This window comes from Crinia signifera, chromosome 2 (assembly GCF_055691185.1).
Source record: "Crinia signifera chromosome 2, ASM5569118v1, whole genome shotgun sequence".
Classification (NCBI taxonomy): Eukaryota; Metazoa; Chordata; class Amphibia; order Anura; family Myobatrachidae; genus Crinia; species Crinia signifera.
The window spans coordinates 390,717,393-390,741,307 of NC_139218.1; the positions used below are offsets into that span (position 1 = coordinate 390,717,393).

General features: G+C 45.1%; 1 protein-coding gene and 1 pseudogene across 3 annotated transcripts in view; one reads left to right on the forward strand and one right to left on the reverse strand.

Annotated features, from left to right (window-relative positions):
- Window positions 1-23,915, forward strand: part of LOC146058213 (uncharacterized) — an 88,025-nt gene that overhangs the window by 48,013 nt on the left and 16,097 nt on the right. Inside the window, exon 12 of one of the 3 annotated variants that reach the window (XM_083170349.1) lies at window positions 20,029-22,437. The exons of 1 other annotated variant lie outside the window; for it this stretch is intronic. In XM_083170349.1, coding sequence (XP_083026475.1) covers window positions 20,029-20,738 — 710 coding nt within the window. In that variant the 3' untranslated portion in view covers window positions 20,739-22,437. Of the gene's footprint in view, window positions 1-403; window positions 6,472-20,028; window positions 22,438-23,915 lie in introns of those variants that run through there. One more of the 3 variants, XM_083170348.1, reaches the window with a different exon arrangement.
- On the reverse strand, window positions 23,031-23,148 carry LOC146061337 (5S ribosomal RNA; annotated as a pseudogene).

Consider the following 23,915-nt stretch of genomic DNA (forward strand, 5'->3'; position numbering starts at 1 on the left):
ATTCATCCCTAAAACGAACAAATTGTATAAATCTGTAGGATGTCCTATCAGTGTGCCATACTAGTTCATAACATTCAGGACCGGTGGGAGGGTTCCACTCCAAATTATAGGACTCCCGACCTTCAAGTCTTCTATATATACAATACAAAGTTTGGCGATGCTGTAATATCTGCTTTGGTGTGTGACTTGTTCATGCTGTGCCAGTGCTAGTGGTCCTGTGGGCGATTTGCCTGTGGCAGGAGCCTCGAAGAGAGGAACATTCTCTGCTCCACTGGCACAGCATCACGTATGTAACCGTAATGTTCGGTTGCCAGGAGTATGCTGTAAAAGCTTCTAGGTAGGCTCTTTGATATATATTTTATATTACTTAGAGTTATTATCTTAGTACTTTTGTCCCCAACAGGTCCGCACGCCTTCTCACACTATCCTGAGATGATGCATCAGTGCTCGGAGTGTCTGCAATGTTTCGCTAATCATTCAGCGCTAGTCACCCATCAGCAAACGCATTGCGCCAGTAATCTGTATAGATGCTCGGTCTGCGGAGTGCGATTCAGCTCAATAATGGCTCTTGCCACCCACCAGCGATGTCACACCGAGGACAAACTGTTTCATTGTTCTTATTGTGGGAAATCCTTTCGTCAGCTGTCACGTCTACTGTACCATAAGAGGTCTCACACTGGGGAGAGGCCATATTTATGCATGGAGTGCGGCAGATGTTTTGGAACCAAAGCTGTTCTCGTTACGCATCAGCAGATTCACACTGGTGAGAAGCCATTCAAGTGCTCTGAATGCGACAAACGTTTTGCCCAGAAAGCCCACCTGGAGAAACATCAGCGGGTTCACACTGGTGAGAAGCCATTCAAGTGCTCTGAATGCGGCAAATGTTTTGGCCAGAAAGCCCACTTGGAGAAGCATCAGCGCATCCACACCGGGGAGAGGCCATTTCCATGCTTGGAGTGCGGGAGATGTTTTATAGACCATTATGGTCTCGTCGTACATCAGCGCACTCACACTGGGGAGAAGCCATATCCATGCTTGGAGTGCAGCAGATGTTTCATAACCAGATCTTCTCTCGTCAGTCATCAGAAGACTCACACTGGCAAGAAACCATTTAAGTGCTCAAAATGCAACAAATGCTTTACAAAGAGATCTAACCTTGCTGCGCATCGGCGCACTCACACCGGATAGAGGCCGCTTGTGTGTTCCTAGTGCGACCGCTGCTTTTCTGATGGCTCAAGTCGTTGGTGACATAAGAAGGTTCACACCGATGTTGGTGTATAAACTGCTCCTCGCATAACAAGTCTTTTTTACCAACTCTAGACGGCTTTCTATTCCTGCCGAATGTGGGGCTTGGAATTGCGCAAGGGGTTGTGTCCCATTTACAGATCCATATAAACATATGCATTGAAGAGACAATAGAAACTTTTTTGTTTTTTTTTCAGAACTTAATTTGGTTATGACTGAAGGACCTCAGAATGGTCTCTGTTAAATTTTACTTGTTTGTATTTCTGTTTATGACATTACACAATTCGGGAGGTACAGTAGAAAGGATCCTGGACTTAGAGGGGTCAGCCGCCACAGTTGACCCTCGCTGCAAGCTGATTATTTGTTTGAATTGAGGCAGAATCACAGCCGGTATAATCGCAACTGGTATAGCTAGAACAAGAAGTTCAGGGGCCATGCCTCATCCCGTTATTTGGTGATATTCCTTCACCCTTACATACTCTTCACCCCCCCCCCCCAACATTCCACCAGTATAATTGGTGACAGTGGGTGGTGGAATCTGTATCTTCCAGATATAATGACCAGTCTGAGCTTTCTCAGTAAGCCAAGGCTTTGCGTTACGCGTATCAATGCAACTACCGGAACATTGGAGGAACTGTCTACAACTTCAGTTTATACTGTGTTCCATAATTTCTAATGGTAGTCTAGAAAACAATGTTTCATCATCCCCCTAAAAATTGCCTTTTGAAAAAGTGCAAATGGAAGGTGCAACATTCGCATCTGATAAATATAGGATGAGGTCCAATTTAAACCATCTCGGGCCAGATTCAAGTCCTCTTCCTGAGCGGATAACATTGTATTTACTGTGCAAATGTTTTAGGCAGGTGTGTAAATGGTGCAAAGTAAGACATTTTTCAAAAATAGAAGTGTGATCAATTTATTTTTATTATTAACCAAATGCCAAGTGAGTGAACAGAAGAGACCTTTAAATCAAATCAGTACATGGTGTGACCACCCTTTGCCTCAGGTCTTCTAGGTACACATGCACACAGTTTTTGAAGGAACTCGACAGGGTGGTTTTTCTATAAACGTCTTGGATAACTAACCACAGATCTTCTGTGGATGTAGCTTGCTCATATCCTTTTGTCTCTTCTTCTAATCCCAGACAGACTCAATGATGCTGAGATCAGGGCTCTGTAGGGGGCTATATCATCCCTTCCAGGACTCCTTGTTCCTCTTTTTACTGGACATAGATCTTAATGATGTCTCCATCACTGTTGACAACTCGACAATTTACTCTACCCCACAAGCTCGTTGCTTAGGGGTCATCCTCGACTCTGTCCTTTCTTCCCCACATTCAATCTGTCTCCAAATCATGTTACATGCATCTAAAAAAACATATCCAAAATATGACCCTATCTCACACAAGACACTACTAAATCTCTTATCCATGCACTCATTATATCCCGCATTGATTATTGCAATAGTCTCCTAACTGGTCTTCCCAAGAACAGACTCTCGCCACTGCAATCCATTTTAAATGCTGCTGCTAGGCTGATCATCCTAGCAAGACGCTCATTGTCTGCTGATCCACTCTGCCAGTCCCTCCATTGGTTACCTGTATCTTACCGTATTCAATATAAAACACTTCTACTTGCTTATAAAGCTATTAACCATACTGCACCAGCTTATATCTCTCTACTTATCACAAAATATCTCCCATCTCGACCACTACGCTCTACACAAGATCTGCATCTCTCTCTTCTGCACAGATCACCAGCTCCCATTAACTATTACAGGACTTTCATCGGGCTGCTCCCATCCTATGGAATGCCCTTCCACGCACAATAAGTCTCTCTAATAGCCTCCAAACTTTCAAGTGTTCCCTGAAAACTCACCTCTTCAGACAAGCCTATCATATTTAAATTCTACATGCATAACCCTCTGAGGCACTTATGTATTATATAGCTTCCCTTCTGGACTTGTAACTTGGTGGGACTGCTATGCTATTACTGATGCCTGTCCTTGTGTTTCCCTCCTATATCCCTATAGATTGTAAGCTTGCAGCAAGGCCCTACAACCTCCAAGTCTGTCTGTTGTTACCCAGTTTGTTTTATCACTGTCTACCATTGTAAAGCGCAACAGAATCTGCTTCGCTATATAAGAAACTATAAATAAATAATTAATGATGTTGGCTGTATTTTTGAGGTCGTCGTTCTGCTACAGAATAAATTTAGAGCCATTAATCTTGTTAAATCCCCAACTGAAATCCAGCCTAAAACTTTGAAGGAACCTTCACCGTGATTCAGTGTTGCCTTCAGACACTATTCAGCAAACTACCTTCTGTTCCAGCCTCAGTACAGAGCCCCTGCTGCTATATTTTGCATCCTAGTTCATATGTTCATGCATAGTTGAGTTACTTGAGCTTGTTTCCATGTTGAAGTTATGACTTTTTGGCCGCAGTTCTTCCATAAAGACAAAAACCGGACAGACTTCTCCAAACGATAGATGGGTGTATCTGGCTCCCACTGGTTTTTGTCCGTTTTCAGCTGATGGCACTGCTGGACATCTTCTGTTTTTGAAGGAAAGTAGTACGCATGCGTCTTTCAACTGATGCACCATTTCTTTGGCGAACCACTGCGTCTACTTTCCTCAACTTTGCCTATTTCTTTGTGCTTCTTCAGAAGAGTTTGGATAGCACATATTGAGACCCCAGTCTACTTTGAAATCTTTGCCTGGGAAAGACCTTGCTGATGCAGTAAATCTACCTTTGTGTCTTGTTGCTGTGCTCTGTCTTTTCCATGGTGTATAGCCTGTGAAACAAAGTTGTGTTCCACATCCTCACTTTCTAGTTTGGTTGTTCCTCAGCCAATGTTAAGCCTCCTACACAGCTGTTTCTGTTTCAGTTAATGACTGTTATAACCTACATATGAGAAGGATGATCATTTATCACTTGTTTGGTATGATTGGTTCATCATTCTGACTTAAATCCTTCAATATTCCTAACTTTGTGCAAGTCTACATAGAAAAATGTATGCCTTTTTGAAGTGGTCGCACCAAATATTGACTTGATTTAAATTTGTCTTCTGTTCATTTACTTGGTATTTTGTTAATTGTTAAAAATAAACTATTAACACTTCTATTTTTGAAAGATTTCTTTATTTGCAGCACACCTGAGATGGTTTAATTGGGCCTCATCCTATGTTCATCAGGTGAGCATGTTGCACCTCCCATTTGCACGTTCAAATAATTGCAATAAATACGTACATTTTACAATAAATACCATTGTAATCTGGACTGCCATTAGAAATCGTGGAACCCAGTATAAAGTGAAGCAGACAGGGTTCTTTCCTCCAATGGTCCAGTATTTTCAGAGAAGCATGCAGCGTGGAGCCTTGGCTAACGAAGAAAGTGCATGCTATGATAATAATACAGTACAATGGGATATTAAAATCACAATCCAAGTGTCAATGGGGCATTCTCAGAGTGCATTAATGAGTACAACAAGAACTATCCAAGTTAGACTACAAGGGTCCACAATCCAGACTTCGCCCTCATTCCGTATATGACATCAGCAGAATGCAGCCGATGACTGTTGTCTTTACTCAGTGCATATGAAATCACAGGGTAAACATCCAATACAAATAAGTAAGCAATTATGTCACAAATACAAAGAAATTCAAAAATAATGAACAGATATTCATTATGCAATATTTTATTAAGGAAAAGTAATTGAAAACTCTGTCCAAGTAATCAAGTTTTTTGTCCTGTTCAATGTGACCACTACCTACATGGACAACATTAAGGTTGTTTGAGAATTCCGCCCAGACACACATCACCATATCATGATCTACTGAGTTGATCGCTGCTGTTATTTGATGTTTAAAGTCACCGAGGTTAGTGGGTAGCGGTGGAACATAAACGTGATCTTTTACATATCCCCACGCTGGTGACCATCTGAGATCACCTGGACCTTTTGGGCAGTCGCACAAGCAGTGCAGTATATCTATATCCGTATGTCGTATAGCCATATGTGTAGAACCGTTCAAATTAAGGGCATTTCCTATGAGGTGCTTTCATTTCGGGGTGTTCTAGGCCCTATGAAAGCTTTTTAGTAGCATTTCTGCATAGGAAATAGAAACCACAAGAAAAATTAGTTTGTCATTTTGTTAACCTGATTTGACAAGTCTCCATGAAAGGAATAGTGTGGAAATAGGAGTATATGTAGGCAGCAGGAAGACCTTGTGAGCCTAAGCCACATGTAGCAAGGAGAATAATCACCCCACCCAACACCTCCATAGATGCCAATAATCTGCAGTGGGGACCTAGGAGCACCCACAGTTGGGGCCAGTAATGCTGCTGGCAGGGGAAGATTACACTGATCATGGTGCTGTGCCATGGATGCTGTCCGACAGTCTGTAAGCCGGCAGTGTTGAACCCGTCTCCTAGTATCAGGACTGCCCGAGGCAGCGGCCCAAGGTGTCCAAACACTGGAGGACAGAAAAACATTAGCTGATTCTGACACAATGTGATCCACAGAACAAGCCCAGAAGCTCCATGATCCACCATGCTGGGTGCCGCCGGGCAGGCTGGTGGTGCCAATGTACAGTTACTGCTGGATGCAGGACACCATGGGGTCTGCGTGCCATAATACCAGAACTGCATCTAGCCATTTCTTTTACCGTACATAGTAATGGTCCATCAAGTCTTGCCTGATTTATTCCCTTGTCTTTACTTTGAGCTACATTGATGTTATTTTGCCCCCTGTACATTATAATAACCCTAGTGAGAACGTTATAACCCTGAATGTTGTTAGACAATAAATGCTGGTCCAAACGTATGTTAAATGTGTTTATTGTGTCGGCCAACACCACTTCCGCTGGCAGAGAGTTCCATACCTTTACGGCCCTGACCGTAGAGAAGCCTTTCCTTGGGAGGGTCCAGAATCTCCTCTCCTCCAGTCTAAATGGATGCCTATGTGTCCTTGCCACCAACCTCCAGGTAAAGAGGGTGTCTGATAGTTCCTTATATTGCCCCCTGATATATATATGTACATGGTAAGCATGTCTCTTCTTAACCGTCTATTCTCAAGAGTGAACTTTCCTGATTTGGCCAATCTATCCTCGTATCTGAAGGACTCCATCCCTTTTATTAGCTTTGTTGCCCTTCGCTGCACTTTTATGTAGATTGTAAGCTCTTAGGTGCAAGGACCTTAATGAAGGAGGTTTTTGTTTTGTCTTGTGTAAATTTACCCCATGTTCTTCACATTATAATAATCCAATAACGCAAAGAGTCTTCTTATAATGTGAAGAACATGGGGTAAATTTACTAAAGGTGCATACACACTACTATTTTTTTGAACAATTTTGTTGAAAGACATTTCCCTTTAACCCAGTGTCCTGGACTAAAGATATTGACGAAAGATCTAGCTATAGTCTATAGGCTCTTTTTGAAAGATATCCAAATTGAGCTGCATGCACAGTTGACGAACAACCTTGATGAACAACTGGCGGGTATGCGCATCATCATTCATCGTTCGCCGCAAATGCACTGAAAGATATTCTGGCCAATTTCGTTCAGAATGGCCGAAATTAACGAAATTGGTCAAAAAAGTTGGTCAAAAAAATTGTACAGTGTGTATGCACCTTTAGAAGGGAGTTCTATTGTAGATGGAATGTTGATCATGGCATCCAATCCAGATTCTATCTATTATCTTCTATAAAGTGCTAAATTGCTAAATTAATAAGATGTAAATTCTGGTTGCTATGGGCAACATCCTATCTTCAATAGAACGCCCATCTTAGAAACTTCTTAGAAACTTAACCCCCATATGTGTGTCTGACTATTTTTAGACATGCATAAAAGATGATGCGTTCGTCTGCAGGGGTGTCTTCAGTAACATGGCCGCCGTCACCAGCTCCCAGTCTTGTCCTTGCCTATCTCTACCTCGCTCAGCCAGTGCCCGGTGACTGCTGGCATATGGTGGTAGTGCTCTTATTCGTCAATTGGCCACAATGATGCAGTGTGTATTTTATATGAGTGACAATATATAATTATCTCTGTGTATATTATCCCCAATCTCAGTCCCTAGTAATGTGCTGTATATTATATATGGGCACACATGAAGATGTGGTTTCACATTATCAGCCATACAGACAGTCCCTTACACTGCGTGTAGTCCTAGAGTAATCACAGTTTATAATATGTCCAATCTGAGTCCCTAGTAACATAGTAATTAAGGCTGAAAAAGACGTTCGTCCATCGAGTTCAACCTATTTTACTTGTAACTATTGAATTGAGTAAGTCATATCTATAGGATTCCCTTAGTGGCCAAAAATGTATCCAGTTTTGATTTAAATTCATTAACAGTAGTTGCTGTAACCACCCCACCGGCAATGAGTTCCAGAAGTTTACTGTTCTAATGGTGAAGAATCCTCTCCTTAATTCAGTACGGAATTTATTTTCCTCGAGCCTCAGTACATGACCGCGTGTCCTAAGTATAGGCCTGTTAGTGAACAAATCATCTCCCAGTTCCATATGATTCCCAATCCTGTATTTGAATATACTAATCATATCACCTCTCAACCTCCGTTTCTCCAGTGAAAACATAATCAGCCTGATAACCTATCTTTGTATTTTAGTGATTTAAGACCTTTTACTAACTTAGCCGCCCTTCTCTGTACCTGTTCCAATTCATGTATGTCCTCTTTAAGGTGTGGTGCCAAGAAATAAACACAATATTCCAAGTGTGGTCTCACAATGCCTTGTAAAGAGGCACTATCACATTGGCATCCCTTGAATCCATTCCCCTTTTTCTCCTACCGCAGCAGGGGACACTGCAGTACTGACGTATGAGATAGAGTGGGTGCGTAGGAGGAGTCGGCACTTAAGTGAAAATTTCGTCTGTGGCTGGCTCCTCCCCCCTCTATCTCCCTCCAGACACCAGTCTTAAAAAAGTGCCGGAGGAGTCGGTATCCTCGGCAAGGTCTCCTCAGGAGACTAGGTTTTTATTTGTGTTTGTTTATTTTGTGCAAGTTTTTAGTGACACAGGCATCCCTGAAAGGGTGCCTGCTTCGTGGGAGGCTCTGGAGGGTCTGGTCGGTACTGCGTGCAGCTACCTTCCAGTACCCAGCCACCGGAGCATCGGCTCCGGGGACCCGCCGCAGCTGCTTGCGGCTAGCGTTACGGGTCCACGGCGGTGTTCCCCCTCATCCAGAGCAAGGTGCGTTGCACCATACAGGGGGCGGCCAGAGAGAGCGCGCTGGCCGGGCAGCATCGTCGTGGCGCGGCGCGACGATGACGTCATCAGTCTCCGGCGGGCGCGGGAAGAGGTGGCTTGTGGGAGGTACTTCTTCCGCGCGGACGCCATTAGGAGAGGTGACTGCTGCTATTGACAAGTCTGCAGGCTGGTTTACTTTCCGGCAGTCTTCTTTTCAGCGCTGTCCTCCGCGTTCTACAGGGGTACTGTAAGTAGCGGAGGTTTCTTTTACACACACACGCATTGGGAGGGTTTGTGGCTCCTCTCTCCCTGTTGACACCCAGACTCTAGGCTTTCTCTTTGGGGAGACTGGTCTATAAGGGGTGTTTTTTGGTGTGTGTGTGCCTGTGGGTGAGCCTGTGTGTCTTTATATATACTGGGTCACCTGTACAGTTATGGCTGGGAAAGGTACTTCTTCCAAGGCAGCTGTTAAGCTGTATGCTTGTAAGAGCTGCAAGGGGCAATATACTCAGCACATGAAGGGTGTTTCACTCTGTGCTCCCTGCTATGATTTATCAAAGGCTGCAGCTGTCCCTCAGGCTTCTCAGTCTGCTGTGGATCCTATTCACAGTGTGTTAGCTAATCTTACTGCTGAATTGGTGGCCTCTAGGAAGGACAGGGAGTTGATGCAGTCTCAGCTTTCTAGCATGGCTGCAGCAGAGCCTGTTTGGGCCAGGACACTTATTTCTTCTGTGGATTCTCTGTCTCAGTCGCTGGCTGGCACTTCACAGAGGATGCCGACTTCACAGTTAGCTGCCAAGAGGAAGGCAGGGGTGTCCTTGGCTATTCCTCATCATGCAGATGGTGATGATGGGCTAGAGGATTTAGAGGATGGCGAGTATGTTACGCCACAGGTTCAGGAATCTCCTCAGGAGTTTTTGGATGAAGAGGACGCTCAGGGAGTGGACGGCCTTATCAGGGCCGTTAGGTCTACTTTAAATCTAGAAGAGACTCGGGCCCCGCCTCAGATTTCTATCTTTGGTCGGGTACAGAAGACGCCAGTGTATTTTCCAGACTCGGCTGAGCTGGATAACCCGCTGTTAGATATATGGAAGGTTCCGGATAAGAAATTTCAAATTTCCTCTCGTATTAAATCTCTCTATCCCTTCTCCCCTGAATCCAGGGAAAAATGGGAGGCTCCGCCATCACCAGATGTGTCCCTTTCTAGACTTTCTAAGAAGTCGACTCTGCCAGTGCCGGGGGCGGTCGGCTTAAAGGAGGCGCCAGATCGGCGGTTAGATACTACCTTAAAAACTATTTTCTCCACAGCGGGGGTTTTGTTGAGACCAGCGCTGGCCTCTGCCTGGGTGGCTCGGGCCATGGAGGTATGGGCTTCTCAGCTGGTGTCTGGTTTGGAGCAGGACAGTCCTAAGGAGGATTTATTGTCCTTGGCTGAGTTTATCAGGGATGCTTCTACTTATATAGGGGAAGCGTCTGCAGATGTGGCGTCTCTTGGAGCTAAGGTTTCGGCTTCAGCTGTGGTGGCCAGGAGGGCCGTTTGGTTGCGGCCGTGGCAGGCTGAGGCTGAAATTAAAAAGGCAGTCGAGGCTCTGCCTTTTTCAGGTGATGTATTGTTTGGTGCGGAACTGGACAAACTTATCGCCCAGGCTACGGGGGGTAAGTCTGCATTTTTACCTTCCGCAGCTCCGCCTCCCAAGCGCCAGTTTGTGGCGCCTTCCTTTCGGGCCTTTCGTGGTACATCAGGTTTCAGAGGTAAGACAAGAGGGGGCTTCTCTTCCTTCAGAGGCCGTAGAGGAAGAGGTGCCAGAGTGGCCCCTACTGCACCCGCCACTGCCCGCAGGCCAGATCCCAAGGCCACTGACAAGCCAGTGGCATGACGGTCTCGCAGCCCACGTGGGGGATTCCATTGTGGGCGCGCGTCTGTTGCAGTTTGCAGAAATCTGGAGATCCCATTGCAGCGATGCTTGGGCTCTGGACAGCATTTCCCAGGGATACAAACTGCAATTCGCGTCGACCCCCCCCCTCAAGATTTTTTCGGATAGGTCTGCCAAGGAAAGAGGAGGAAAGTCAGGCTCTGCGTGGATCCATCCAGGGTCTTTTAGACGCAAGAGTAGTGGTGTCAGTCCCGGCTTCACAGCAGGGCAGAGGTTTCTATTCCAGCGTCTTTGTGGTGCCCAAGCCGGACGGCTCGGTGCGGCCTATCCTAAATTTAAAGGATTTAAACCTCCATATCTGTTATCAGCGGTTCAAGATGGAGTCCATCCGGTCCGTGGTGGCATCTCTAGAAAAGGGAGAATTCTTGATGTCGTTAGACATCAAGGATGCATACCTGCACGTGCCAATTTGGGAACCCCATCAATGTTTTCTGAGGTTTGCGATAGACGATTGCCACTACCAGTTTCAGGCTCTTCCTTTTGGCCTGTCTTCAGCTCCCAGAGTCTTTACAAAGATCATGGCATGTATGATTGCAGCTCTCAGGCTCCAAGGAATAACAATTATTCCGTATTTGGACGATTTGCTAATCAAAGCGCCAAGTCGGGAGAAGCTGATAGAACACGCCATGGTAGCTTGCAAATTCTTGGTAGACCATGGTTGGATTCTAAACCTCAAGAAATCTCATCTGACACCATCAAGGAAGTTAAAGTTCCTGGGACTCATCTTGGATACAGAAAACGAGACTGTCTCGCTTCCTTTGGACAAGGTGCGAGCAATTCAAGGGATGGTGAGACTCGTTTTGTCGTTACGAAGGGTGTCAGCACACACTTGCACGCGTCTACTGGGTATGATGGTAGCCTCTTTCGAGGCTCTACCATATGGTCGTTTTCACACAAGGACTTTTCAAGAAAATCTTCTGTCCCAGTGGTCGGGATCCCATTTGGAGATCCACAAGAGAATCCGTCTTTCAAGGGAAGCGCGGCTGTCTCTGAACTGGTGGCTGTCAACTTCTCATCTTTTGAAGGGTCGAAGTTTCAGGCCATGCATTTGGACTATTCTGACGACGGATGCCAGCCTGAGAGGTTGGGGAGCTGTGACCCAGGGTTATACTTTTCAGGGCCGTTGGTCTGTCCAGGAGGCCAAGTTATCGATCAACATTCTGGAGCTCAGGGCCATCAGGTTGGCACTCCTTCAGGCCCAAGACCTGCTCAAGGGTCTGCCGATAATGATCCAGTCCGACAATGCGACCGCGGTTGCTTATATAAACCGTCAGGGCGGGACGAAGAGCAGGGCAGCAATGAAGGAGGTTCGTCCGATTTTGCAATGGGCAGAAGCTTATGCGTCAAATCTCACAGCAGTCTTCCTGCCGGGAGTGGAGAACTGGCAGGCGGATTACCTAAGTCGCCAGGATTTCCATCCAGGAGAATGGTCTTTAAATCCGGATGTTTTCCAGCTCATCACACGGAGGTGGGGGACGCCTCAGATCGACATGATGGCGTCCAGACTGAATCACCAACTTCCTCTTTACTGTGCCAGATCGAAAGATCCGGGAGCCTGGGCGGTGGATGCATTCTCGATTCATTGGAATTTCGACCTCATCTACATCTTCCCTCCGTTTCCCTTGTTAGCACAGGTACTCAAACGGATAAAAAGAGGGTCAGCTTCAGCGATACTAATAGCCCCAGATTGGCCGAGAAGGGCTTGGTACTCGGACTTGAAGCTTCTTCAGGCCGATGCTCCGTGGCGTCTTCCTCTCAGGGAGGATCTGTTGCAGCAAGGACCGTTCGACTACCCAGGCTTGACGCAGCTACGTTTGACGGCGTGGCTGTTGAAGCCGACCTGTTAAAAAGGCGGGGTGTTCCAGTGACAGTAATTCCCACCATGCTCAGGGCTAGGAAGGAGGTAACTTCCAAGCATTATCACCGGATTTGGAAATCTTATGTGGCATGGTGTCAGAGGAAGAAGGTGGAGAGAGCGGTTTTTCAGCTACCTCGCCTTTTGGAATTTCTTCAAACAGGGCTGGATAAGGGCCTTCGGTTAGGTTCTATTAAGGTCCAAATTTCCGCCTTGTCTGTATTTTTCAACAGAAAATTGGCACTCATTTCGGAGGTGCAGACCTTTTTGAAGGGAGCTTTACGGTTGCAGTCTCCGTATGTTCCTCCGACTGAGCCTTGGGATTTGGGGATCCTGTTGGAGTTTCTCAAATCTGAGTCTTTTGAACCTCTGGATTCAGTGGACTTGAAATGGTTAACATGGAAGACTCTGATGCTCTTGGCATTGGCGTCAGCCAGAAGAGTGTCAGAGCTGGGGGCTCTGCTTTGCCGTCCTCCGTTTTTGGTTTTTCACAGAGACCGTGCAGAGCTAAGGACTAATCCTAAATTCCTTCCCAAGGTAGTCTCTTCCTTTCACGTGAACCAGCCGATCGTGGTTCCGGCCTTGTCTGGGTCGTCTGGAAGTTTGGATGTTGTAAGAGCTTTACGCATCTATGTGGATAGGACTGCTTCTTTTCGGAAGACGGATTCTTTATTTGTTTTGTTTGGGGCAGAAAAGAAGGGTTGGCCAGCGTCAAAGCAGACTCTGGCCAGGTGGTTGTGTCTTACTATTAAGGAGGCGTATGCAAAAGCCTGCATTCAGGTTCCTCCAAATGTTTCTGCCCATTCTACCAGATCGGTCAGTACTTCCTGGGCGGCTGCCAGGGGAGTGTCACTGACTCAGGTTTGTAGAGCCGCCACGTGGGTAGGCTCCAACACCTTTGCTAAATTTTACAAGTTTGATAGGTTTGCCAGAGAAGATTCTTCATTTGGCAGAGCTGTCTTACAGGATCCTCAGCGCTCGCCCTCCCGGGTGTAGTGGCTTTGGTATCATCTCATACGTCAGTACTGCAGTGTCCCCTGCTGCGGTAGGAGAAATAAGGAATTTGGTACTTACCGATAATTCCCTTTCTCCGAGGCAGCAGGGGACACTGCACGCCCACCCAGCGCTTTGGTTATTTTTTAGCAGTACCGTTCCTGCCATGATTGTTTGGGGGGTCCTGCTAGTTCTATATTTTGACAAATTGAATTATTTATCAGTATTGTTTGGTTTCATGTATGCATGTCTGTTGGTTGAAGGGTTTACCTAATATTCTTGGTTTACAGTCTGTGGTTCTACTTTGCCTGTCCCCTTCCTCTCTCGGTCACGTTTTTTAAGACTGGTGTCTGGAGGGAGATAGAGGGGGGAGGAGCCAGCCACAGACGAAATTTTCACTTAAGTGCCGACTCCTCCTACGCACCCACTCTATCTCATACGTCAGTACTGCAGTGTCCCCTGCTGCCTCGGAGAAAGGGAATTATCGGTAAGTACCAAATTCCTTATTTAATGCATGCGTGTCTGGTTTGCTTTTGCTGCAGCACTTGAGCGTTGTGCGTAATTACCCAATTTTTCATCTATGATGACCCCCAAGTCCTTCACTACAGCAGAATTCCCTATAATAACTCCATTCAGCCTATAAGTAGCTTGTTCATTTTTGTTCCCATAATGAATTACTTTACATGTTTCAATGTTAAACTGCATTTTCCAACTTTCCACCCACATTTTCAGTATATTTAAGTCACTTTGTAGTGTTTCCACATCCCCTCCTGAGTTCATTTCCTTACTCAATTTTCTGTCCTCCGGCAAATATTGCAATTTTACTCACTATATCACTTTCAATATCATTAATTAATATATTAAACAAGGTGGGTCCCAATATTGAACCTTGCGGACTCTACTTTGGACCTTACCCCAGCTGGAATGTATGCCATTTACCACCACTCTCTGTCCCCGATTGTGCAACCAGTTTTTAATCCAATCACAAATTTTTATCTCCTAACCCTAAATTACCTAGTTTCATTAATAACCTTTTATGAGGCAACATGTCATAAGCTTTAGCTAAATCAAGCAGTATTACATCAACAGATTTTCCTAAATCCAGCCCTCTACTGACTTCCTCATAGAATCTAATTAAATTAGTCTGACATGATCTATTTTTGATGAACCCATGCTGAGTCTTACTTATCACTTTCTCCTGTTTTTAAGGAATTTTCGATACTGTCTGTGTATAATATCCCCAATCTCAGTCCCTAGTAATGTGCTGTATATTATATATGGGTACACATGCTAATACACTGGGGTGCCAATTATTGAGAGTGTGGAATCTTATCTAAAGTATGTTTATTATATCATATATTGATATAATGGTTTATGTATTTGATATCTGCAATTATATTATAATAGACTTTACATAATAGGTCGGCTCGTAACAAAAGGACAATGTTCTCTCTAGTCCAATCGCAGAGCAATGTACGTTACATTCCTATACATAAGAACTATATCTACTGTCCCCAAACTATGTCCAGGCAAAGGTCACATTATATTATATTATATAATCCAGCTCTAATTGATGATTTTTGTTTACAAATCATACAGTATGTTAGACACGGTAGTTATGTATATGCTAATTACATATCTATATACGCCTCCTTTATGGTACATAAAATAACAATATATAATTAACGGTTACAAAACTAACATAAATGGTGTGCTTTAAAGCTACATAGTTATAGTAATCAGCGAATATTCATAGCTACTATCATTACTGTCAGTATCTCCTCCAGCTCCAGACCTTGTTCTGTTCCTCTGACTTCTGTACTACTGAAAGTTCCAGCGTTTTATCCTCAATTTTATTAACTGAAACTGCCGGGTTCCCAGATGTAAAGCATGTCCTGCCAATAAATACTGGACGTACAAGTTTTATGATTCCAAAATGTATCCTGAAGCTGGTTGTGTGCACATTTGCTCTGATACTATCAGGGTCTAGTTGTATACATTGGGATCGGGCATACAGTGTACATATTGATTTATTAATAAGTATACCTAACTGAGGGAGAGGAGGAACACTTCTGTCTACTTTGAGTAAGCCCCTGGTTTATTTGTAGCGTGTTTGATTTCATGTTACCTAGAGGGTTTGTTCATGAGATGATGTAGAATGATGAGATTTAACCAGTGTGATACATATTAATAAATTACTTAAACATTTAATTTTACATTCAAATTATTGAGCTATCCATACTATTATATTTATTTATATCATACACTATGGTTAGCGTCACCTTTCATTAATAATGGTATTTCCTCAGCAGACTCCACAAGAGTCACATTAGGGCTGGGGTAGTCAACTCCAGTCTTCGAGAGCTACCAACAGTTATTCTCCTCACAGAATCAATAAGCTGTAATTAGCTCCACATGTGAATCTTTTAAAATATGTCAGTGAGTAATGAGTGCACCTTAACAGCAGTTAGGTTGTCTGGAAAATGTGAACTGTTGGTAGCTCTCGAGGACTGGAGTTGGCTACCACTGCATTAGGGTGTGTAGGAAGGTTGTGTCTGGAGCACCAAAAGTTACACTTTTAGTTCTGAGATGCTCCGGTCCACCACCTGCACACCCCGCCCCCTGACCTCTGGCACTCTGTTTTCTTGTTGGTGCGGCCAGAGCTGGACATTTTTTAACAGTTCTGCTTCTGCAGTTGAAAACCTTTTGTGTTTTTTATTTTAATCACTGAGTGCTGCAAGCATGGCTGTAATTCACCACTTGCACTACCCCTGCCGACGCCGTAACACCAGTGCTTGCGGTGGTTATTAGGGTGGGCGCCAGCAGATGAATCCAGGACTTCAGCCCAGGACCGTGGAGGTGCTGGGGTGCAGCACCAGGTTTGTCCCGTGTGCTCCACTAGGCCGTCTGGTGATAAAAGTCGGCGATGGGCTGGTAAAATAGACCGGAATCATGTGGGTTAAATTTAGCACAGGGAAGGTGGACTCTCCCCCCTCCTGTAGCCCTTCTCCCCAGCCCAGGGCATAACTCCACAAAGGTTTCCTGCTGCTGGGCTGCTTATTTCGGACCCTCCTCCCACATACTGTAGATCACACTGAACTCGATGGGCAACTGCAGTAGTTCTGTGGGAGCGCTGGGTCTGGATTCCTGTACTCTCCTTCTATGATCAGGTTGTACAAGCACACATCCTACCAGCCTTTGTGGTCTGGATAGTTGTCAGTGTGTTATTTTATGCATGTGACTGTATGCTAGTGCTGTATTCTGTCTCATCTCTGTCCCCTCTCTTTTACGCACCTAGAGTGCAGAAAAGTGTGGTAATATATTTACGCAGATATCGGACTCTGAGGCTTCTTCTGTAGAAGACGAGAAAGCCATTGTCTTGCCAGAATCTTTCTGAAGAAGATGATTGTTCATTTGAGGTGGATGTTCCGGCCTTAGTACAGACGGTTCTTGGCATTTTGCAAATTCAAGATGCGCTGGTGGCACTAAGGCACTAGGACGCTGATGTTTAAATGTAAAAATTCTGTTAGGACTTAAGTCACACCATGTGATGACTTTACTGAGTTATGCCAGGAAGTACGGCAAACTCCTAGCTGGCGGTTTATAGTTCCCAAGAAACTTTCCTCCTTGTACCCTCTGTCTGTTGCAGAATGCGTTAAGTGGGAGGTGCCGCCCTCTGTAGACACTCATGTCTCATGCTTATTCCATGCGTCCACAGTGCCAATTCCATCTGCGTCTTCCTTAACAGGGAAAATCTTAAGATCCATTTTCCCTTTCAGGGGCTGTTACTAGGCCAGCGTTGGCTATAGCATGGGTTGCCCTGGCTACTGCTGCTTGGGCTACAGCTTTAGAAAATGTTAAGGAACAGTTGTCTTATGTGATGGACATTAAACATTCTGCTTCCTACTTGACTGAGGCAGCAGTGGACATCTGCTTCATCATTCGTAGCACGTCGGACACTCTGGTTATGTTCTTGGAAAGCTGATACCAATTCCAAAAAAGCTAAGGAAGACTTGCCTTCCACCAGAGAACTTCTTGTTGGGTCAGAGTTAGACAAGATTGTGGCCACCATAGCTGCCTCTGAGTTGGCATTCTTGAGTCTACTACACCTAAAGTGCGCCAGTTCTTCCGGTCTGCATGCAGGGAAAGGCCAAAGGCCAATATTTTCCTAGACAGCAGACACCTGTTAAGGATTCCAATCCAAAGCTTAAACAATCTTGGGCAGCTTGGCACCCACCTCAAAAGTCTGCCGACAAGTCCTCAGCCTAAAGCTGCGGGCCTCACCTTGCAGGCTTTCAAGTTAGGAGGCCATCTGCTTCAATTTTCAAATATTTGGGATCCAGTCCAACACAGATGCATGGGTTCTAGATGTCATCTATTGAGGGTACACCATCATGTTCTACAAACGGCTCCTGATTCCACTCTCGGCCTCTTCAGCGCCTCATACTATCCAAGTGGAGTAGACAACGTCAAATGATGAAAATTCAGACAATGGTCCTTCCACCAGCAGGTCGGAGGTCTCGTCTGTGGTGTCTACATTACAAGTACGTTGGACCCAAGAGGAACGTGCCCTTTCAATCAACGTGTTAGAGCTCCGTGGCATCTTCAAAGCTCTGGCGTTAGCACAGAACATTCTTCAGGGATGTCCAGTCCAAATTGAGCCCAACTACGCTACAGAGGTGGCCTAGTTAATCGTCAAGACGGGACACGCAGTCTACGGGCGATGGTTAAAGCCACTTGCATTCTACATTGGGCCAAAGTACATCAACCGGCCATTTCCATTCTATTCATCTCAGGAGTCCTCAGCTAGGAAGCGGATTTCCTCCACAGGAACATCATACATGCAGGGGAATGGGTTCATCATCCCAAAGTATTCCAGCTGTTCGTGGACAAATGTGGTCTTCCAGATGTGCACATCATGGCCTCATGGCACAACACCAAGCTTCAGATGTTCAGAACAAGGGCAAGCGACCCCTTAACATCCTTTGTCGATGCTCTAGCAATACAGTGGACCTTACGCCTAGTGTATCTCTTCCCTCCATTCTCTCTAATACAAAGAGTCCTGTTCAAGTTCAAGCAGGATGGAGGACTACTAATTATCATTGTGCCAGCTTGGCCAAGGCGCCATTGGTATGCAGATCCGCTGACTTTCACAGTAGATTATCCATTCCCACTGCCTCTACGGCCAGACTTGCAGTCTCAGGGACTCAGATCTGGCTCTGCTCTCCAGTCATCCATCTTAAGTGCTAAAGGTTTCTCTTTGGCAGTGGTTCACACCTTGATTAAAGCAAGTAAACCAGTTGCTTCTCACATATATTACAGAGTATGGCATGCCTACTTTCAGTGGTGTGCTACTCGTGATTTTAATATGCGAGTGTTCAGTTTCCAGACTTCTGGAGTTTCTTCAGTCCGGCTTGGATTTAGGCTTACGTTTAGCCTCCCTTAAGGTTCAAATTTCATCTCTTTCTGGGGCAGATGTATTAAGCTTTAACAAGAGATACATCCAAGTGTGATAAGGAGAGATAAACTTCCAGCCAATCAGCTCCTTACTGCCATGTTACAGGCTGTGTTTGAAAAAAGTCAGTAAGGATCTGATTGGCTGGACGTTTATCTCTCCTTATCACCCTTGGATTTATCTCTTGTTAAGGCTTAATACATCTGCCCCATTGTTTGGTTTCAACGCAGAATTGCTTGTTTGACAGATGTGCATTTCCTGTACGTGTATGAGAATGTGTTCTTGAGTAATTTGGTCTTCCTTCTACACTTATATGCCTTAGCCTTGCTTACGAAAACTGAGTGCCTGAGGTAAGGGGGCGGGGTGTGCAGGAGGTGGACCGGAGCATCCTGGGACTAAAAGTTTAACCATTGGTGCTCCAGACACAACATTCCAACACACCCTAATGTGACTCCTGTGGACCTCGAGGAAAAGGAATTATTCATAATCAAAACTCCAATTTTAAATAATAATAATGATTCTATTTAAACAAAACAATTACCTATATGGCAACAATAGAGATGGGGTGATTCAGCTTGGTTTACAAAAGCAAACTTCTTTAATGGACAAAACCATGTGCACTGCAGGTGGGGCTGATGTAACGTGCAGAGTGAGTTATTGTGTTTCTGTGCAGGGTAAATACTGGCTGCTTTGTTTTAATACTGCAATTTAGATTTCTGTTTTAGCACACCCCACCCAAATGTAACTCTCTGCACATGTTACATCTGCCCCACCTGCAGTGCACATGGTTTTGCCCATTAGAGTCCCTATAGATTTTAAGCTTGCAGCAGGGCCCTCCTACCTCCAAGTCTGTGTGTTGTTACCCAGTTTGTTTTATCCTTGTTTACAATTGTAAAGCACAACGGAATCTGCTGCGCTATATAAGAAACTGTAAATAAATAAATTAGCGAGAAATTTAGCTTTTGCAATCCAACCTGAATTATGTCCCTTACACTGCGTGTAGTCCCAGAGTAATCACTGTGTATAATATCCCCAATCTCCGTCCCTAGTAATGTGCTGTATATTATATATGGGCACACATGAGGATGTGGTTACATATTATCAGCTATACAGACAGTCCCTTACACTGCGTGTATCCCCTGAGTAATCAATGTGTATAATATCCCCAATCTCACTCCCTAGTAATGTGCTGTATATTATATACGGGCACACATGAGGATGTGGTTACATATTATCAGCGATACAGTCAGTCCCTTACACTGCGTGTAGTCCCAGAGTAATCACTGTGTATAACATCCTCAATCTCTAATGTACAGAGGGTTTATCTTAGTACTTTTGTCCCCAACAGGTCCGCACGCCTCCTCACACTATCCTGAGAAGACGCATCAGTGCTCGGAGTGTCAGCGATGTTTCCCTAATCATTCAGCCCTCGTCACCCATCAGCAGACGCATAGTGCCAGTAATCTGTACCTATGCTCGGTCTGCGGGGTGCCATTCACCTCCAAACTGGCACTTACCGCCCACCAGCGATGTCACACCGAGGACAAGCAGTTCCACTGCTCTTACTGTGGGAAATCCTTTCATCAGAGGTCAAGTCTAAAGAACCATCACAGAACACACACTGGAGAGAGGACATTTTCATGTCTGGAGTGTGGGAGATGTTTTCCCTACAGCTCTGCTCTTATTATACATCAGAGGATTCACTCCGGCGAGAAGCCATTTAAGTGCATGGAATGCGGCAAATGTTTTTCCCAGAAAGCCGACATGGAGAAACATCGGCGTACCCACACTGGGGAGAGGCCATTTCGATGCCCGCAGTGCGGGAAATGTTTTACAGAGACATCTGCTCTTTGCAGGCATCAGCGGCTACACTCTGGCGAGAAACCATTTAAGTGCTCAGACTGCGGAAAGTGCTTTGCCCAGAAATGCAGCCTTGTCACGCACCAGCGCACGCATTCCGGGGAGAAGCCATTTGTGTGTTCCCAGTGCGGCCGCTGCTTTTCTGATCACTCAAATTTATGGCGACATAAGAAAGCTCACGCCAATCCAGGTGAATGACCTGCCTCTTACGTGCAGGACAGACTTGTGTTCCCACCAAAAGCAAAGGGCTGTGTCCCGTTGCAGATTCATCTAAAACTGCGCATATACAAGAGACATTTCTTTTTTTTTTTACGTATACTTTTACACTGCCTCCAAAACCCGGGTCAGTGGCGGTGTAAATGGGTCAACCCCTGACCATTTACACAGGACTTCTACCCAGACGTCCTGACCTGGGTAAAGAACATTGTAAACGGGTTTACATCAATGGGGGAAGCCCAACCTCCGGTCTGCAGGTTGGGAGGGGGGAGATGCTCACAGCCTCCGCTGCTGTCTTCTGTACTCTGCAGACAGCAGCAGAAGCAGGGAGGAGGTGAATGGATGCCTGTATGCGTCATCTATTCACCTAGCGGATGGGGGCTGAGGTAGTGCACGGGGGCTGGAGGCACAGCGATCCCGGCGCTTGGAGAGGATGTCCTCTAAGTGCTGGCTCAGGAACCGCCACCGGTGTAAAAGGTACCAAGCGCCGGGTTGAAGCTGGGTCCAAAAGCCAGGGTGCGACCCGGTGTTTTGGTGTAAAAGGGGTATTTAGTCATGAGAATGAAGGACCTCAGAGCTGTCTCTGATACATGTGTAACTTTTATGTGTTTGTATTGATTACATTCAGGACTGTCATTGGGAGAGGGGAGTATAGTAGAAAGGATCCTGGACTGTGAGAGGTCGGCTGCCGCAAATAATCCCAGCTGCAACTGATTCCTTGACACTAATATGGATCACAACTATGATAAACTCTTCCGGTATAGCCAGAGCAAGCTGGAGTACAGGGGGCATGGGGACTACACGCAGTGTAAGGGACTGTCTGTATGGCTGATAATGTGTAACCACATCCTCATGTGTGCCCGTATATAATATACAGCACATTACTAGGGACTGAGATTGGGGATATTACACGCATTGATTACTCTGTGGTCCTGATTATGGTTCACTCGCAAAAGCAAACTCCTTCTTTAATAGACAAAACCATGTGCACTGCAGGTGGGGCAGATGTAACTTGTGCAGAGTTAGATTTGGGTGAGTTATTTTGTTTCTGTGCAGGGTAAATACTAACTGCTTTATTTATACACTGCAATATAAATATCCGTTTGAGGTACAATACCCACCCAAATCTAATTCTGTCTGAACATGTTACATCCTCACAAACTTTCTTAACTCTCACACCCTATTAGACCCGCTTCAGTCTGGCTTTCGCTCTCAACACTCCACTGAGACAGCACTGACTAAAGTGGTGAATGATCTGGTAACTGCTAAGTCTAAAGGCCATTACTCACTGCTTATTCTTCTAGATCTTTCTGCTGCGTTTGACACTGTGGATCACACTCTTCTCTTACAAACACTACACTCCCTAGGTCTTAATGATACAACCCTTTCCTGCTTCACATCTTACCTATCTGATCGCTCTTTCACTGTTCGCTTCTCTGACTCTACTTCATCTTCATTACCTCTGTCAGTCGGAGTTCCGCAAGGTTCAGTCTTAGGTCCTCTGCTTTTCTCAATCTATACTTCCTCTCTTGGCAAACTAATCAGCTCTTTCTTATTTCAGTATCACTTATATGCGGATGATACTCAACTCTATAAACTTCTTTTGGGGTTGAGTTGGATTGGCACAGGTAAGGTTTTAATGAAAATTTGAAATATAGACCAACATGTGTGCCGTTGCTCGGTAGTAAAATTAAACGGCAAGGGCTAACGGTTGGTGGTGCTCCCAAATGGAGTTCAAATGTTGAACTGAAAAGGAAAGTCAGAAGTGACTTGAAGGGAACCCGACAAGGTTTTTTGGGGCACGCTTATAAGTAATAATATATGTTTGATATGGTGTCTATTAGTTAAAACATAACTTTTAATTATCGAAACACTTAAAAAACGGATTTAGCATAAGAAGGGTTGCACATTTACTGAGGAAATTCAGTTTATTGAATTAATTCTTTCTCCTCCAAGCAGTGAATCAAAGTAGTGCTGACTAGGTCAGGTATTTGATAATGGATAAACTTGGCGAAAATTAGTCACACATATAGCTATTTCTTATTCTGGCAGTTATAACAGAAAATGATGTCTGTTTATCATCTAGGATTGAAATAGCAATTCAGATGGCGCAGGACACACCACCCCTCGGTAATAAATTGAAATTGTCAAATGTGATATCAGACGAAAAAAAAGGGGTTTAGAGTCATAGCTTGACAGGAGAAAATCAGGGTAGAAGTAAGGAGATGTGAATGGAGCGTCACTCTCACAGCTGTTGGCTTCTGCTGTTGAGGTGAATTACGACACCGACTATTCCCTGTTAGTTCCCCAGACAGGTACTTGGCCGGCCCTTCACTGCTTAGCTTCTGGGTTCGGATGGTACCAGGCGATTCAGTGAGGTATGGCCGTATATTTGAAGTGCGAGAGCCCTGCTGGTGGAAAGTGAGCTCAAGCGTGCTTCTGCTGTTGGTCCTGCAGTAATAGGATCCTCCCTGTTACCATCAAGGCCTTGCAGGGTGAGTAATTAGCAGGAGGGCCAATGAGAGAGTCACTAGGAGGTGAGATATAGGGTAGTATGAAAGAGGGAGAGTCTTGTGTCTGAGCCCAACTTCTGCTGTCCCCAATCTTACAATGTATAGGATTGGGGATGAGAGAGACGGGGTGAGGCGATCCTCCCTGGAGTGGAAACCACGAAAATTAAGATGAGAGTAAAAGCTGGCAGGACACACCCCCCTCAGGACACCCTCGACCGTGCTCTCCACGGACACTCCGCTCCGGCGTCTGACTACCTCCCGCCTTCTTCGCTGCATCTGGGCAGCAAGGTAAAGCAGGCTGTGCCTGCAAACAAATTTATTCAGCAGCACCCTAACTCCAGAGCCGCTCCACTTAACGCAGCTCTGTCTACAGGACAGACGCGCCTGTGTAGCAACATAACGCTAACGGGACCACCTTATGCTTCAGTAAAGGACTCTAAACCCCTTTTTTTTCGTCTGATATCACATTTGACAATTTCAATTTATTACCGAGGGGTGGTGTGTCCTGCGCCATCTGAATTGCTATTTCAATCCTAGATGATAAACAGACATCATTTTCTGTTATAACTGCCAGAATAAGAAATAGCTATATGTGTGACTAATTTTCGCCAAGTTTATCCATTATCAAATACCTGACCTAGTCAGC